We start from the raw sequence: 14,764 nt of genomic DNA, 5'->3' as shown, positions 1-14,764 counted from the left end.
CATCTAGTGTGTCACATACGCCTAACTGATCTCATTAACACAGCTATGAAGGCAGTTCCTCAAGCATGCAGAGACTATTACATTACTATTAGTAGGCAGTTGTCTACTGGGATGTAGACACACCTGCACTGCAAGGTGAATAACCATGCTACATTGCAGCATTTGTCACAACTTCTAATTTTGCAAGACCTATGTTTACTGTGTAGCAAATGGCTTGAGAGAAAGTGTAGAAAGTGACAGTAAAAAGAATCCAGCAAAATAGCTTTAAAAAAGGATTCCAAAACTGTATGGAGAGGGCACTAATGAATGGCTTTGGATTAATATTTCTGGCCCGTGAAGCCCTACAAGACAATCTCCCCCCCACACACACCCAAAAAAACAACAAAAAACAACAACACAAGGACATCCCAAGAAAACAGCAGCAGACGGGTTCATTGCAATGTTCATTTATTAAAAATATACGTCTCCTTGGAAGAAACACTGGTAAACCAACTAGTGTCGTGATTGGATACTTTCAGCTACGCCATGGAGGAGGCAGGCCCTTCCTCCATGAGCCTAGAAGAGTGACCGGCTCATTACAAAATAAAAGTCATCGGAGCCTGGAGAAGAGCCAACTCGAGAGCTGTTTCTATTTATGCATAGTCCGGTTCTTCAGAGCGTCCTGAGACACCAGCTGAGCAGAGGAAGTCGGTGGTGGCCTCTCCCAAATCCTCCCACTAGGGATTCTCGTACCCGACAGCAGCTTCCTCCCGATTCTTCACAGTCCTACCAGTGAACAGCAGCTCTGGTCCTTCCAAAGTTCCACTTGACATTTCTTGCAACGCAGCTGATGTGGAAATGGCTTCTCGCTTACCAGAATGAATCTCCGCAAGATGACGGGTTTTCACCCATGTTTAACAATGAAGGCCGTGCACAAATCACACAATGAATGATACAGCTACCTACCAGCTATGGAGCGGACAGCATCAACCTGCTACAAGCCGAGGCCTCGTCCCACCCAAGGAATTAGGACTGGAACAACTCGGATCTCCTACCATAGCAGCCGTGGCTCTCACTCCATGGAAACAAGATGCGTACAATCATCTGTTTCAAAGTTGAGATTGGGGCAAGATGACAAAAGTGGGCAAATCTTCTCCTTTGGTCCCCCAGGAAAGGGTTTGCACCGATCTAGAAACACTTGAAAACTCCACCCAGAACTTTCACAAATCCAACTTACTCTTGTTTGGTAATAATAAAAAAAAATCTTTTTGCACCTACAGTCTACATGTCGACATGACCACAAATCAGGGCTTCTTCCCATTAGCAGCTAGCCGCAGTCCATGGAAGACTAACAGTCTGTGCCACGCAGAGCGCATTCTCAATTGCACTGGCCCTTTGCTATCCTGAAGAGTTACAAGCAGATGTCGGCAGCAAGGAACGGCTGGGACCCACCTCTGCAACGAGGATCATGTAGAAACACAAAATAAGATGCAGGGTGCTATTCTTCATGGAGCCTCTAAGGATTAGCTTGGTCAGAAGGGCTTCAAGCGTTGCAACCAGAATTTGGCACAATTCTGCTAGAATAAGAACTTTCCAGGTTCTTGAGTCAATTTTCCACTGAAAACCTGGTTGAGTGACCCTCCAAGGCACAAGCTTCTCTTCACACCCCCTGCTGCATCCAGCTTCTCACTGCACAGAGCAACTCAATGCTCTTCCACAGAACAAGTCGGTGGGATGGAGTCGAGTCTCTACAAGTAACCTGACTGCAACACAAAACAGCCGCTGTGCTCATTCCACACGGTCTGTAGGTTGGGTCTGGAAACTATTTACAATGGAACAATCTTAAAAAATAAGTTAAAAAACTGGATTGTATACCCGTTCAGTTCATTATTAAAATCAAAAGCTTGGAATAATGAAAAGCCAACACACCAACACAAACATGATTTTGGTTTAACAGCAGCTTAAAAAAACCTCTCATGCAAACACATCAGGTGACATAAAACAATGTGCAGTTAATATGAAGCATTATCCTTTTGCTTTTGCGTGCTCAAATAAATTGTTGTAACTTGTGTGGTTCTGGGCCCTCTGCTTGCTCCATAATCACAGTGCTGGCTTCTCTCTTTCCAAATGCAGAAATCAGTTTTGGAAGAACCACAAAACAGCACCCCAAAACGCTCCGTACCATTCAGTTCACCTCCAACCACAGCAGTTTCTGTCCCAATGGCTGAGGCAAAGTGGCAATTCTTTCGCTTACAAAGAACATTTCAGCAACCCCCTCGTGCTCTCTAGTCTCATATATATATATATATACATATATATATATACATATATATATGACTATGTTCAGAACATTCTCTAGTCATGTATATGTATATATTTAGAGCATATATTATATATATAAAATTACTTATCTAGATAAATAAAAGCACTCTGTTGCCTTTTCTTCTTGGTAAAGCTGAGAGGCTGCCTGTCTCCATTACATCTAGAGGGGCAAAAACTGGCCACGTCTGTTGCATCCGTGGCTCTTGAGGCTAGTTGTCAACTGCCACCTCCTACCTTGCTTTTTGACTTCAACAGTTGATGTATTTTCTTAATTAAAAACACAGAAAACTCTCAAATGGGGTTTGTCTCCATTTCTAGGGGAGCAGCAGGATAGTCCATGCAGGAATGGTGGGGGACAGTCACTTGATGAAGGAGACTGGTCCATCCCAAGAAAAAGAAAAACAGGGCTAGAAAACGCAATTGTCAACCATCTAGAAAAGGGACGGGGTGGTCTTCTCGCTCCCCCTCTGGGGCAGAGGGTGGGGAAGGGTCACGGATCTTCTAATAGGTTGATTGGAGGGAGGGGGACATCACAGTTTCTCAGAGGATGGGATCCAGATATAATGCCCAGATTGGTCCTCTATTATCTGTTTTATTTTACTGTAAATCTCTTCCAGAGAGTCTCCTTGTACAATGGCTGTGGAAACAAAACAGAACTGAGTTTACTAGAGGAGAAGGGTCCTTCCCCCACCGCCAAGGGGCAACTTACTGCCTCCTCTGAAGCTCCAAGCACCTAAACGGATCTTGCATTATTGACCCGTTTTATTCTACGTGAAAATCTACTTTGCGCACTCCTTCCAATTCCTACAAAGAAGGCATCTACACAGGGGGGTTCCCATCGCAAGCTCACCAGAACAGCCCAACAGAACTCTCACCCGTAAAGTATTCTCCAAACTCCTGCTCCAGTTTCATGGCTTTGTCAAAGACCTTGTTGGCCTGCTCGTACGTCTGCCTCCGGTTCATCTCCCTGCGGGCCCAGGAAAAAAAACAGTGTCAGGACAAAAGCCTCTACTCCGGCAGGAGCGTCTCTGCTTCTGCCGCTGTCTGAAATCTGACTTTTCCTCAGCTCTCCGAGAGACTCCTGGATTGGCAGGGAAATGGCACAAGGCACCTCCGCGTCTCAACTCTGCCTGAAGAGACAGGTGGAGGGAAAGCGGGAGGGCTGTGGTCATGGAGAGAGCTTACGGACCATGGAGGCCAGAGAGAAACCAAGACTGGCAATTCTGAGAGTCGAATGCAGGGAAAGGTATCCCAAAGTAGATTTTAAATCCACCTGCAGCCAAATAACTTCCATTAATCAAAAAGGGGAGCTGGATGCACTAAGTGGGCGAAAAACCCATTACTGACCTGACCACGGTCCATTTGGCAAGAGCTGCCCAACACCCACGTCCCCGTGTCCATCACTAAACCTTCCCTTCAGAGACGTCTGACAAGACCTGCCCCCCACCAAGCCTCTCCTGCAGCAGGCAGGGTGTCAGGGCCCCCCCCCTTCCCACAGGTGCTGCTCCACCCCTGGGCCAAGCCCCTCACAGGTCGCCTTCAGGTAAGCGAATTAATGCTTTTATTTATACACCACCCAGCGTCAGACAGTGAGATGGGAGGGGTATAAATTGGGTGAATAAATAAAAATAACTAAATTGCTAATCTCCCTGTTACTCACATGAGCGCTTCAATGGATTTGGGTTTGATGAAAATCGCAATTGGGTAGAGTTGTGCTTGCTGCAATCTTTTGATCGCGTTGCCCGACACGTCGAGGATACAATGCTTCCCCTGGAGGAGGACAGGGCATCCGTTATGACGCAGCCTTTGCACTTTTGCACTTTCAAGACGCTTTGCCACTGTCCCCACCCCAAACTCAACAGGAGGACCACAACCCAAAGGAGCCGAGATGCCGGCAGACAACACCTGCTAGGTGGCTGGTTTATTTACAGTGTTTTAGAATTTAAATGAGATTGTGGCTTAAGGTCATCACCATGTATGCATCAGCTCCTGCATGAAATAGCAGCAGGAGCTTCAAAACAAGCTGATCCGAAACCCGACATAAACTAGCCGGGACCAAAGTCTGCTGCCTGGTTTGACAGTGGACAGAATACGGGTAATTCGTGAACTGAACGATGCCACAAGTCCTGAGCAGCCACTTGGCCATGCGGTATTTTGACCAAGAATGATGCAGCCCCCGGTGCTGGACTCACCCGCTCAGCCACCGCCCGCACAGACTGGACGCTGGTTCCATAGAGATTGTCGTTGAACTGCCCAGCTTCAATAAATTTGCTGTCCTGAATGTCCTTCTCCATCTGCTCCCGTGATGCCACAAAGTGATAATCTTGTCCGTCAACTTCATTTTCACGCCGTGGCCTGGTAGTGTCTGAAAGAAAATATATTTGCTTTTTCTGTGGTTCAGAGCGCAGCCTCTTCTTACACTTCTACAGGCATGGCTGACCTTGACCGTACAGCTTGGCCTTTTAACTTCTGCTGCGAAAAAAGCACCAACCCATGGATATGAACACTCACTCTCTTCTCACACGAACACCCAGAGCACGAGGCCTAAAGCATCACTCTGGAAGACATACGTGTCCCTTAAATCTTCCTCCCCCCCAAATACAAGAGCGCCGTTGCTTACGAGGCACACAGGATCCAAACTTGTGTGGAAATTCTGAGATGAGGTCATCGTTGACTCTGTCTTTCATGGGCCCCAAAACAATCACTGGCCTGGCATAGTGAACTACAAAGACAGTCAAAAAGACAATGAGGAGTTTTGGAGACCAGTCGCTGCTCAGCTCTGAAGTTCAAAGCTATTCGGGAAAAATAACATGCAGATCTAAGTTGTCCTCCGAAAAGATGAGGATGGACCAGCCTTTTTTGCAACTTACTTTCTTGCCTTGTCACAGGTTCGTATGACAGAATTGTGTCCTCTTGTCCTTCTGAAAGAATTGGAAAGAATCAGCTGGCCTTGCAGCAACAACTCCCCCCCCACCTCACCGCCAAATGGCAACTGCTATTAATTTCTGACATTTTCACTTTTCCTTAGCCGTCTGGGGGAGGCAAAGGTTTCCCTCCATTATAGACACATTTTCCACTCGGCTCAATCTTTGGGGAACCGTCTTTGAGGGGACTCCGACGAGGGACTGATAGTTCAGCAACGTAATTGGCCTTCCCTCCTCTTCCTTACTTAGTAGATTGGATCCCATGAGAGGAAGAGGTTGGGGGGTTCAAGAGGGCTTCCGTGCCAATGGAAACGGGGCATAAATCTCACATCTGATCCAAAGTCCCTTACCTACTCTTTTGCACGTTAGTCAACTATATGAGTCAATGGGGGCAAAGCTCAATATGTAAATAAGATACTATTCAGGCTTTAGCTTCTGCTACTGGAAATCAATCCATTCTACCCGTTCGACTGACTTATGCAACGCTCCAATCCCAAGCGCTGGGAAGCAGCTAAAAGGAGCTATCGATCCAAAGAACAGACTGAGACCCCGGCAGCTCTGACTAAACCCGACCGCCACCCTGAGTACGAACAAACAAGGGATACTTACTGGAACTGCTCTCACTGTCACTGGTGTTTGATGTCACACCCTCTGCAACCAAGAAAGAGACCTGGATTTAATACACACAGATTGACAGCAGGGGACCAGCTGTTGATGGCCACAAGTACTGGGGACGGGGAGTGGGGGGAGAGGAGCACAAGGCCCTCTGCTTCGGTGCATTCTTGGACGGGCGCCTAGCTGATCCACTCCACTCAGGAAGTAACTACATGTAGTTGTGGATCGCTTGCCCAAACAAGACTCCAGCAGGGACTATTAGCTCTCTTCCTCCATCACCCTCTCCAGCAGGCATACGAGAGCAGCTCAGGCACAAGCAGGGTTGAAGCGCAAACCGCCCTGTTCCTGGCCAGCTTCCCCTTTGTCCCCCGAGAGCGCAACCCGCCACTGAGAGTTGCAGAGAAGGGAAGAGAGGAGGGGAGGCACTGAGAGCAGACAAACGACAGTAAAGAAACTACAGGGCTGCCCAACTGAGGTGTTCCCATTCTGACAGTAGGGGAGAAAAGGTGGTCACACACACAGGGTAAACACAGCAAAGTTCAAGGATCTAATGGTGGGGGGGAAGGAGTTTCCTGATACGTGCCCGGCCCAATTTCTTTCCTTGGCTGGCACCTGGCTGTAAGGACGATCCCAGCCTTTCTCCTGGCCAACTCACTGCACTGCTGGTAGCCCTTTCCAGGAAGAGGCTCCTAAGACCGATCAGCAAGTGCTAAGAGAGGTCTCTTCTTTGGAAGGAGGCCGCCAGTCTGTGTGGAGTAGCGGCTATGAGGAGGCTGGGCTCATGGGAGCTGAATCTAGGCCAAGCGTCCCACGAGCTCCCTTCCGGTCACAGACATGCTAGCAATGGAAAGTGATCGTGTGCAGTGAAGTTCCACTTACTCAGGTTCTTTGCGCCATAATAATCGTCACTTAACCCCGGGAAGTCCTGATTCACAGCCAGCCACAGGGGAGAGGAAGGGGAGAGTAAAGACGGAGAGAAGGAAAGAGAAAGTGGGGGAGAGAGACAGGGCCAGGACAGCATTAGTGACAGGAGTGCAGAATGGCTGAGAGCTGCAACAGCAAGTGAAGTTAAAGCTCATGACCAACTTTTCCTAAGATCCTGTGTCCCCAAAACTCATTTGAGCATGTTCTCTAGAAGGTAAGACGGGCCAAACTTGCTCCAAAAGAAGCCCAGAGAGCAGACACCAAGGCAGAAGTCCCCAGCTGCCTCTCTGTACCAGGATCAGCAGGTTCGGCAGCACCAAGCAGAGCCCCTTGTTCCGAGATGAGCTACCCCGGGGCTACTGGGGGGATATCACTTATACAGAGCAGTGTAGCCCAAGAATCATACACACACACCCCGCAAATGGTATCTGCTGCTCCTCTCCGCCAATCCCCGGACACTGGTCCCCCTCCCACTGCCACAGGAGTCGATTCTTCATTTATCACCAGAACTGGTAAGCACTCACTGGAGACCTCACAGTGGAGTGACTAGCCTGCAATCACCGTAAGCCAGAGCAGGATCACGCACCAAAGATCAGCCTGGCTGCAGAGAGCACAGGCTGAGTTATTCTCAGCTCTGATGCTAGTCCTCTCCACACAGAGCCTCTGCACCTGCCCGGGTCTAGGCAGAGCCCAGCAATCCGGCCTCTTGCACAGGAGTTGCTCTCTCTTGCATCCTAATCCTTGACTGCTTTTCTGGCCAACGGCACGAGAGGAGCACAGCTCTGCGACCCGGCCTCTGCTTTGGAAGGAGAAGTTCTGGAATTCAATCCCCGCGACTTCAGTCAAAGGAATCGGAGGGCAGGCAACAAAAAGTGCTGGAAAGGCGCTGGGAGTCGAGAAAAAAGAGGAGGCTAAACGGTCGCGTAATGTAGCTGGAGGCAGAGGCCGGTAGCTCTGCGAAGGTGGCATGAGAGCATAAAGCTGCCCTTCCGGGAGAGAGAGAGCACACAAAACCTGCTGCTTTTGTAAGGGCATCTCTAGTCATTTTGTATAAATTGTGGAATGTGCGCAAACCTGCTCCTTTATCCTAGCTTATTGGGCAGGGAAAGGAGCTGCTGCTGTCGGGGGGGCCAAGCTCCACCCCAAAGGCATTCGGGGGGGGGTGTCAGCTGTGAGGCTTCAGCTCTTGGCTACAGGGAGACGGCTGAGCAAATAAGGGGCGTCGGGAAGAGTGAACTGCTCCAGGCTGGAACAATCGTTGCAAGCAAAGGCGGAGACCCACTTCGGCAAGCGAGGCTGAGCAAGGAACCCAGGAGGAGCCAGCAGCCTCTTCCGGAGCCAAAGGCTCAGCCGTTCCTTCCTGTAACGCTGCCTCTGAACCGTTTGGCCACCCATCTGCTCGCAGCCGTGAATGGGGACAACCTTTTCAGGATCCTGAGCAGAGCCTTCCGTGAGCATCATCGTCATTCAGACAGGCTGATGCTCCCCTAGACAGCCCAGCCTCGAGGCAACGCAGGATCCACCAAGCCTCCTAGGTCTGAGGCCAGGATGCCCCCCCCCCCGCCCCCCAAGGAAGCTGCATGCCGCTTCTCCCTCGCAGCAGCAGCAGCAGCAGCAGCAGCAGCAGCTGGGGCTCCCAGAGAGAATCCGAGCAGGGCAGCTGCTACTTACGTTCCTGTCCGCTGCTTTCCTGAGCCAAGTTCTCTTTGCTCTTGTAAAAGGGGAATTTTCGAGAGAGACGGAAACTCTTTTTACGTTTCGTTTTGATCAACTGTGAAGAAGGGGAAGATGCAAGGGGTGCAGAAGGAAACAAAACAACAAAAACAAAAAGGACAAAAAACAATGGCGTTTAAAGCATGCAAGAAAAATTAAAATGAACAGACAACGGTGATCGGTGTCAGGGAAGCTGCCCCTCAAATGAAATCATGGAAATTAAATGGAAATGGGAAACGGAAGAGGAAAATTAAGGGGGGAGGAAATGATCTTGAGGGATGGTGGAGGACGACTGACAGTTTTCATTGCCACAATAACAAGGAGGGGTCCCCACGGCCCGGCTCTCCAACAGTCCGTGGAGGAATTCACTGTCCCGGCCTTCCGCAAACTCCTTGAGCCGACCTCAGGGAATTCAGGTCCGGCCACCGGAAACTGTCCTGGACCGCAGAAGTGGAGAACTTCGCTGGACGAAGTCTGAGGACGTCCTATCTGGGGCAGGGGAGGGGGGCTTCTAGAGACCGAGACCCCTCGGTTCAACCGTCACCTGAGCAGCACCGGCCAGAGCACACCTTGCAGGAACTGTGCTTGCCATCCCAATCGGACTTCATTCAAGACCCTTCCCTACTCCTCACACTCACACTCACACGCAAACAAGCAGCACTTACCCGGTTGGATTCGATCATCCCTGTCCGAGCATGGAACTTCACCGTTTTCAAGCGTGCCCGTTCCTTTTTTTCCACTCTGACAGCACCAAGAAAAAGAAAGAGCTTTAACAGTGACTTTGATCCCACTCTGACCCCTCTTCCTGCCTCACCCAGATCTTTCTTCAAGAATCTCACAGAAATTATTGGCAGAGCTGATTCCTCAGGCCTTCAGGGTAAGGTAAAACAGAAGCTCAAAAATCCACATAAGCTCCATCACGAGCAGAATTTTCTTTGCCACCTGTAAATTCACTGTGCCTGACAGCAAAACACAGGCCCACGTCGCCCTGGCCCTGAAGTCCGTTTCAGCTCTTCCTGACAACCCACCTCAAGAAAAGTGACGCAATTGGCCAAAGAGAGAACCGTCCAGTGAAAACCCACCGCCACAAGGGCCTCCGCGGCCAAACAAGTCCTCACCTCTTCTTGCTGGGAATGACTCCGATCTGCTCGCTCTCGCCGTGAGGGGTCACCAGCCTCGCCTGCCACCACTCGTCATCCGAGGCGTTGATGACGTGCAAAATGTCCCCATAAGAAAAACTGAGTCCCTGGCTGGGCAAGCAGCTGTCCCGAGTTCGGTCATAGTCAAAGAGGGCTCTGTCCAGGGATAAGGCAGGTTAGCAGGATGGCCAGAGGGCCCTCAGTTGTCTCCACACCCCGAAGCCTCCCCCCGCCCCATCTCTGCTGGACGCGACGCGGCTGTCCCCCTCTCCTTTCTCAAGCTCCCCTTCCTTTGGGAAAGTGGGCCTCTCTCTCCAGGTCCATCCCGGTGACTCTGACTCCTGGCTACCAAAAAGGCCCACCTTTTACTCCAACCACATTATCACCACAGCCCTGGCATAGGCTTGCCATGCACAGAACCAGGAGGGTTGGTCTTTTGCAAGTTCCTCTTACTGCCACCAGGGGACGCACTTTTGTCTGCCTCTGCCCAAGTTAAGGGTTCACTTCCTGTTCGGCACAAAGAACCCAGGAAAATGTTTTGGCTGAGGCGAGATCAGGCTTTCCCATCTGGCAAAACAAGCCTTGTAATTACCACAACCAGCAGCTTGTCCATTTCATCAGCTTCAGTTAAATTGTGCCCGAAACTACTCCACCCAAAGGGCTGACTATCCTCTCCCAGTGCAAAAGGATTTGCAGAGCACTGCCTCAATCTCCTCAGGAGCAGCCAAGAACATGCTGTGCAAGATGGGCTCGGAAATCCTGACTACTTTGCCACTGAAAAGAGAAGCTGAGCTGGGAGGCATTTGCGAGGGCGGACTATTCCAGAAGACCCCCACCCAAGCAACGAGCCCAGGCATCTCGGCAGCTGGACCAAAAAGGCCGGCACGTATTATGAGCAGCTCACACCGGGGTGGGATGGGGTGGGGGAGCGCAGAGGAGCCCAGCGGCCGATGCAGCCGACCGCTTGCTAGAGTCCTGCTCCGGGGCAACAGACTTATTGGCTTGTACCTCTGTCCTCTAGCAGGCACAGAATCCGTCAACATAGCCCAGAAGAGCAGCAGCCAGCAATGGCCAGAAGCCGCTTCAGGGTGAAAAGCGAGCCAAAGGCTGAGATCTTATGGAGAGTTTGTCTCCTTTCTACGTTGAGAAGATTCAACGGTACTTTGCAGAAGAGGCTCACCCACATGGTCAGTGCATGCCGAACATGCTCAACCATGGTTAAGTAAGCCAAGGTTTACCCAATTCGATTTCAGGATTCGTAGCGCACAAGCAGATCATATGGCTGGATTAGCTCAACGCGCGTGGCTAAACTGTGCTTGGAAAGTTTTTGATCAAATGGGCCCCGTGAACTCTGAGGACCTGAGAATCACAAGCTATCCAAGAGCGCTCCGCTGGACAAGGCCACTACATCCCACACTCTGGAGGCCTCGTGCGATGCCTTGCTCTGGTGCAGGAAGGCTATGCTGCCTTTGGGGTGCTGCCCAAAATGGAAGCAACGTTTCAGGAAGACGGGAAATTGCTGAGCCACAGGCAGAGGTCATGCAATTAGAATTATGACGACTGAAAAATGGCTAAACTTTGTTGTAACCAATTAAAATCAAAGGGTCCCGCTAACTAGGCTTTAACCCATCAGCATTCTCAGCAAGTGGCACCACAAGGCCCCTTTTTCTGGGGGAAGAGAATTAGAGATCACATTGAATACAGCACAGTAACAAAAAAATTTAGTCTGAAGAGGCCAACGTGCCCTTCAACACCCACCAAAAGGGTCATTATGCATACCGGACATAGAGGGACCGCTTCTCACTCGTCCGAAGTGAACCAGACCCCGAACTCATGCTGCTGTTCATCATCTGCTCTCGGAGGTCATGGATCTTGGACTCAAAGCGGCTGTACTCTGTAAACACAAAGGAGGGCAGGTTGGGTTGGGGTCCCTCCAGGCTCCGCTTTTCACACACAAGGGACAAGCAAGCAGCCGGCCAGAGCCCTCACCTGTGGAACTCCCGCTCCGTGCACTCTTGACTTGCCAGGCCCCGGGCCAAACACGCTGCACACCTGGAGACAGGTGTCAGCCTTTGAGAAAGCCATGGCTCACTGAGGTGTGACAAATAGGCTAAGGAGGCAACGACAGTAACCGGGACCGATCAGATGGTATTCAGAATGCTGCATTTAGAGTAGCATTATGGTTGAGATCACTCCCTCTCAGAAATGCTACTAGGGAAGGATGTAGAAAGAGGCAGCTTATTAAACATCTTCCTCACTAAGGTGAGACTGAGCAGGCTGGGTTTACATCAAGAAGGCAGTTGAAGAGCTACCAACACAGGAGGAGCACCTCACATCGGGGGAAGGATGGAGAGGAGGCGCAGGGTTTTTTGTTCCTTTCACAATCCCAGAACCCGCCTGAACCAACAAAACTGGCTGATCAGAGGCAGAGGATATTCAAGTAGTATTTCCTGAGACTGACAGTAAACATTTAGCATCAATTACCACAAATATTTCAATGGCTAAAGATGCTGTTGTGTTTTAGGAGAGTTGGCACTATTAACAATAAACAGCAGTTCAAAAGTCCATTAACGGCATCTGGCTCTTGGGTCTTGTTGGGGATAAGATCACGGTAAAATTAACAGAGCTGTGGTTTAATGCCAAAAGTGCTTGAACTGTTTGAAAACATTCCTAAAGACATTGGAAAACATGCACCGATGGGGCTCTATTAACCTTCCACGCGCTGCATTTGCAAGCATCCAGATTATGCAAGCAAAGGGTTATATAAAGACAGTCTTGGGTTTACCATTTACTTCAAGGTTATGCCTTTTCCATAGCACATCTTCACGCATCATGTATACTGGCTTAAGGTTAAGCAACATTATTACACAGAAGCCTGCATAAGGTAGAGGTGGGTTATTTTGAGAATTTACAATTTAATAAGATCAATGTGCAGAGGACCTTATAAAATCAAGTCCCCAAGAACAGTAGACTTTTCACGCTGCCACCAGTTAATTTCTAATTACTTCCATCAGCAGTAATTCTGCTCCAATAGCAGAGAAACACCTTCATCACTTTCCAAAATTCAGAATATTAATAAATAATACAACAAAGGAACCCAAATTCAGCATTAAACTTTGTTAGTAAAATGAAACAAATCATCTCTGCTGGAAGTTTAAACCAGGTACACTGAACAGCATGTTCTCTAAACTAAACAGTTAAAAACAAAAGCAGGAAAACTGTTGTCTGTTTTGCTAGGAACTTTTATCCAATCCTTCCATTTTGGCCTCTACATGCATTGCCTATAAACTCTGAAACACCGGAACACCTAAAAACATGGAAGTCAAAAGCAAAGCCCCAAGTATGTAGTATTATTAATTTTTCCAAATGCCAATTTATTTGATTTTATTACAGGATGACTGATTTAATTCCTTCAATCCCAGGTGTTCATTTTAAGGTGTATTTTATGCAGATAAGTCATTTTTATCATTTGCTGGGGTTCTTTGTTCACATGCTCCAATTCGATCTTCTTGATCGCTTTCTTATATGTTGCCTTTCTCCCCACTCTCACTGTGGACCCCTCAGTCCTACAGGCTTAGAAAGTTATGCTTTTATTTTGTTCAGTGAGCTGGCAAGGACTCAGCCACCCACCCCAAGCATCAATATGGATCAACCCCTAACAGCAGCCGAGCCGTGACCAATATTGATCCAGTTTTCCAAAGTATCAACAGAGAATGTAGAAATAACAGGCGTGGGCTAAGTCAGCTTCAGGAACAATGGATTTACATAAATGTAAGAAAAATCATTGAATATGAACACGCACCATGCTGCGGGCACATATGTGGCTTGACCGATGCTGCAGGAGATTCTATGGAAAGGCAACGATCGGTGCATGGAAATGCCCTGACCCCATTTATGCTCCAAAGTGTGTTTTCCCGTATCCTAAGCCTTCTCCCCTGGACCGAGCAGGGTTCTGGGCCTCCCTCACAGGGTCTTCTTGGAGAGTAAGACTTCCAGTCGTTGCCTTCAAGGCTGAGGACTGAAGGGGGCAAAGCGGCAGGTACTGTCCCAACCACCCTCCTTGGGCCGGTTTGAAACAGCTAAGCCACAATCACAGTGTTGAAATGTAAACAGATTAAAATAAGAGGCCCTTCTTTAACCTCAGATGATGAAGGGCAGAGACTCTGACGGCCTGAAGCAAGGCGCTCTCTAGCTCTGCACCACTCCTGGAGCTCCCGTCAGCCTACTGATAACAAACATTTTACATGGCAAAATTTTCCCTTTTTTGCCATGGGTGTGCGTGCGTGTGTGTGTCCGATTTCACATTAATCAGCACATGCCTCTCGCCGGCAGCACAAGCAGTCTCGAACCCAACGGGTTCCTGCCAAGAGCAGACCTAGCACCCGTCCTCACCTGCAAACGCCACTCGAGGCTGGGCAGATTTCAGGGCAACAGCCTGAAAGGGGAGCACGGACAGCCTGGGAGCCGAGAGCAGCCCTGTGACATCCTTCCACTACTTACAACCTCCCCCACGGAGCCCCTCGGCTCAGAGGGACAAACGGAAAGGCTGTTTCTGCCCTGCTGCTTGGCGAGGCGGCAAAGGCTCGGTTTCCAGCGCCCGGGGCAGAGGGCGGCCTGCTCCGATCAGCCTCTCGTGAAAACAATAATGCGGAGCGGTGGGGAGGGGGGGGGAAAGCATCACCGAGGTGGGCAAGGAAAGCAGGCCAGCTCTGCTAGCAGAAGGCGCTTTCAGCTGCACTGAAAGGCTTTTTTCTTCTTTTCTTTTCTTTTGGGGGGGCAAAGCAGATCACGTGGTGAACCAGCCCACATCTCGCTTGAATTAAGTGCAGGAAGCTGTCCGCCAGGTCAGACCATGGAGGATTGTCTTGAACTAATAAATATTCCCCCAAATTCTGGGAAGCTGCTAACAATATGATCCCAAAAGCTACCCCCTCGTGGACAGAGCAGACACAAGGATCTCTCTCTCTCCCCTCCCCCCTCCCCATCAGCTCCGCATTGGCCAAGAAACAGCTAAGGAGAGACAAAGGAAGATAACCTGGCTTGTCGATAGCAACTAGCAGCCGGCTGCGCCTGCACTTATGTCTGGGCCCTTGGCATTCTCAGGCAACTTTCCTGTGATCCCATGATTCAACACGTGGGGGGGGGGGT

The 14,764-nt window shown here is 49.6% G+C and overlaps 1 protein-coding gene across 4 annotated transcripts in view; it reads right to left on the bottom strand.

Annotated features, from left to right (window-relative positions):
- Positions 1-430: 430 nt before the first annotated feature.
- DLG3 (discs large MAGUK scaffold protein 3) overlaps positions 431-14,764 on the bottom strand; it is a 39,256-nt gene continuing 24,922 nt past the window's right edge. For all 4 annotated transcript variants that reach the window (XM_081336452.1, XM_081336453.1, XM_081336454.1 and 1 more), the window contains 11 exons: positions 11,396-11,510; positions 9,596-9,772; positions 9,143-9,218; positions 8,436-8,535; positions 5,835-5,876; positions 5,172-5,222; positions 4,922-5,023; positions 4,494-4,666; positions 3,962-4,071; positions 3,177-3,268; positions 431-2,938 (listed from right to left, as the gene is read on the bottom strand). In XM_081336452.1, coding sequence (XP_081192578.1) covers positions 2,832-2,938; positions 3,177-3,268; positions 3,962-4,071; positions 4,494-4,666; positions 4,922-5,023; positions 5,172-5,222; positions 5,835-5,876; positions 8,436-8,535; positions 9,143-9,218; positions 9,596-9,772; positions 11,396-11,510 — 1,145 coding nt within the window. In that variant the 3' untranslated portion in view covers positions 431-2,831. The remainder of the gene's footprint in view (positions 2,939-3,176; positions 3,269-3,961; positions 4,072-4,493; positions 4,667-4,921; positions 5,024-5,171; positions 5,223-5,834; positions 5,877-8,435; positions 8,536-9,142; positions 9,219-9,595; positions 9,773-11,395; positions 11,511-14,764) is intronic.

Source organism: Vipera berus (genome assembly GCF_964194415.1).
Source record: "Vipera berus genome assembly, chromosome: 11".
Taxonomy (NCBI): Eukaryota; Metazoa; Chordata; class Lepidosauria; order Squamata; family Viperidae; genus Vipera; species Vipera berus.
The sequence above is the reverse complement of the archived record's forward strand: the minus strand, read 5'-3'. Positions and strand labels throughout refer to the sequence as shown.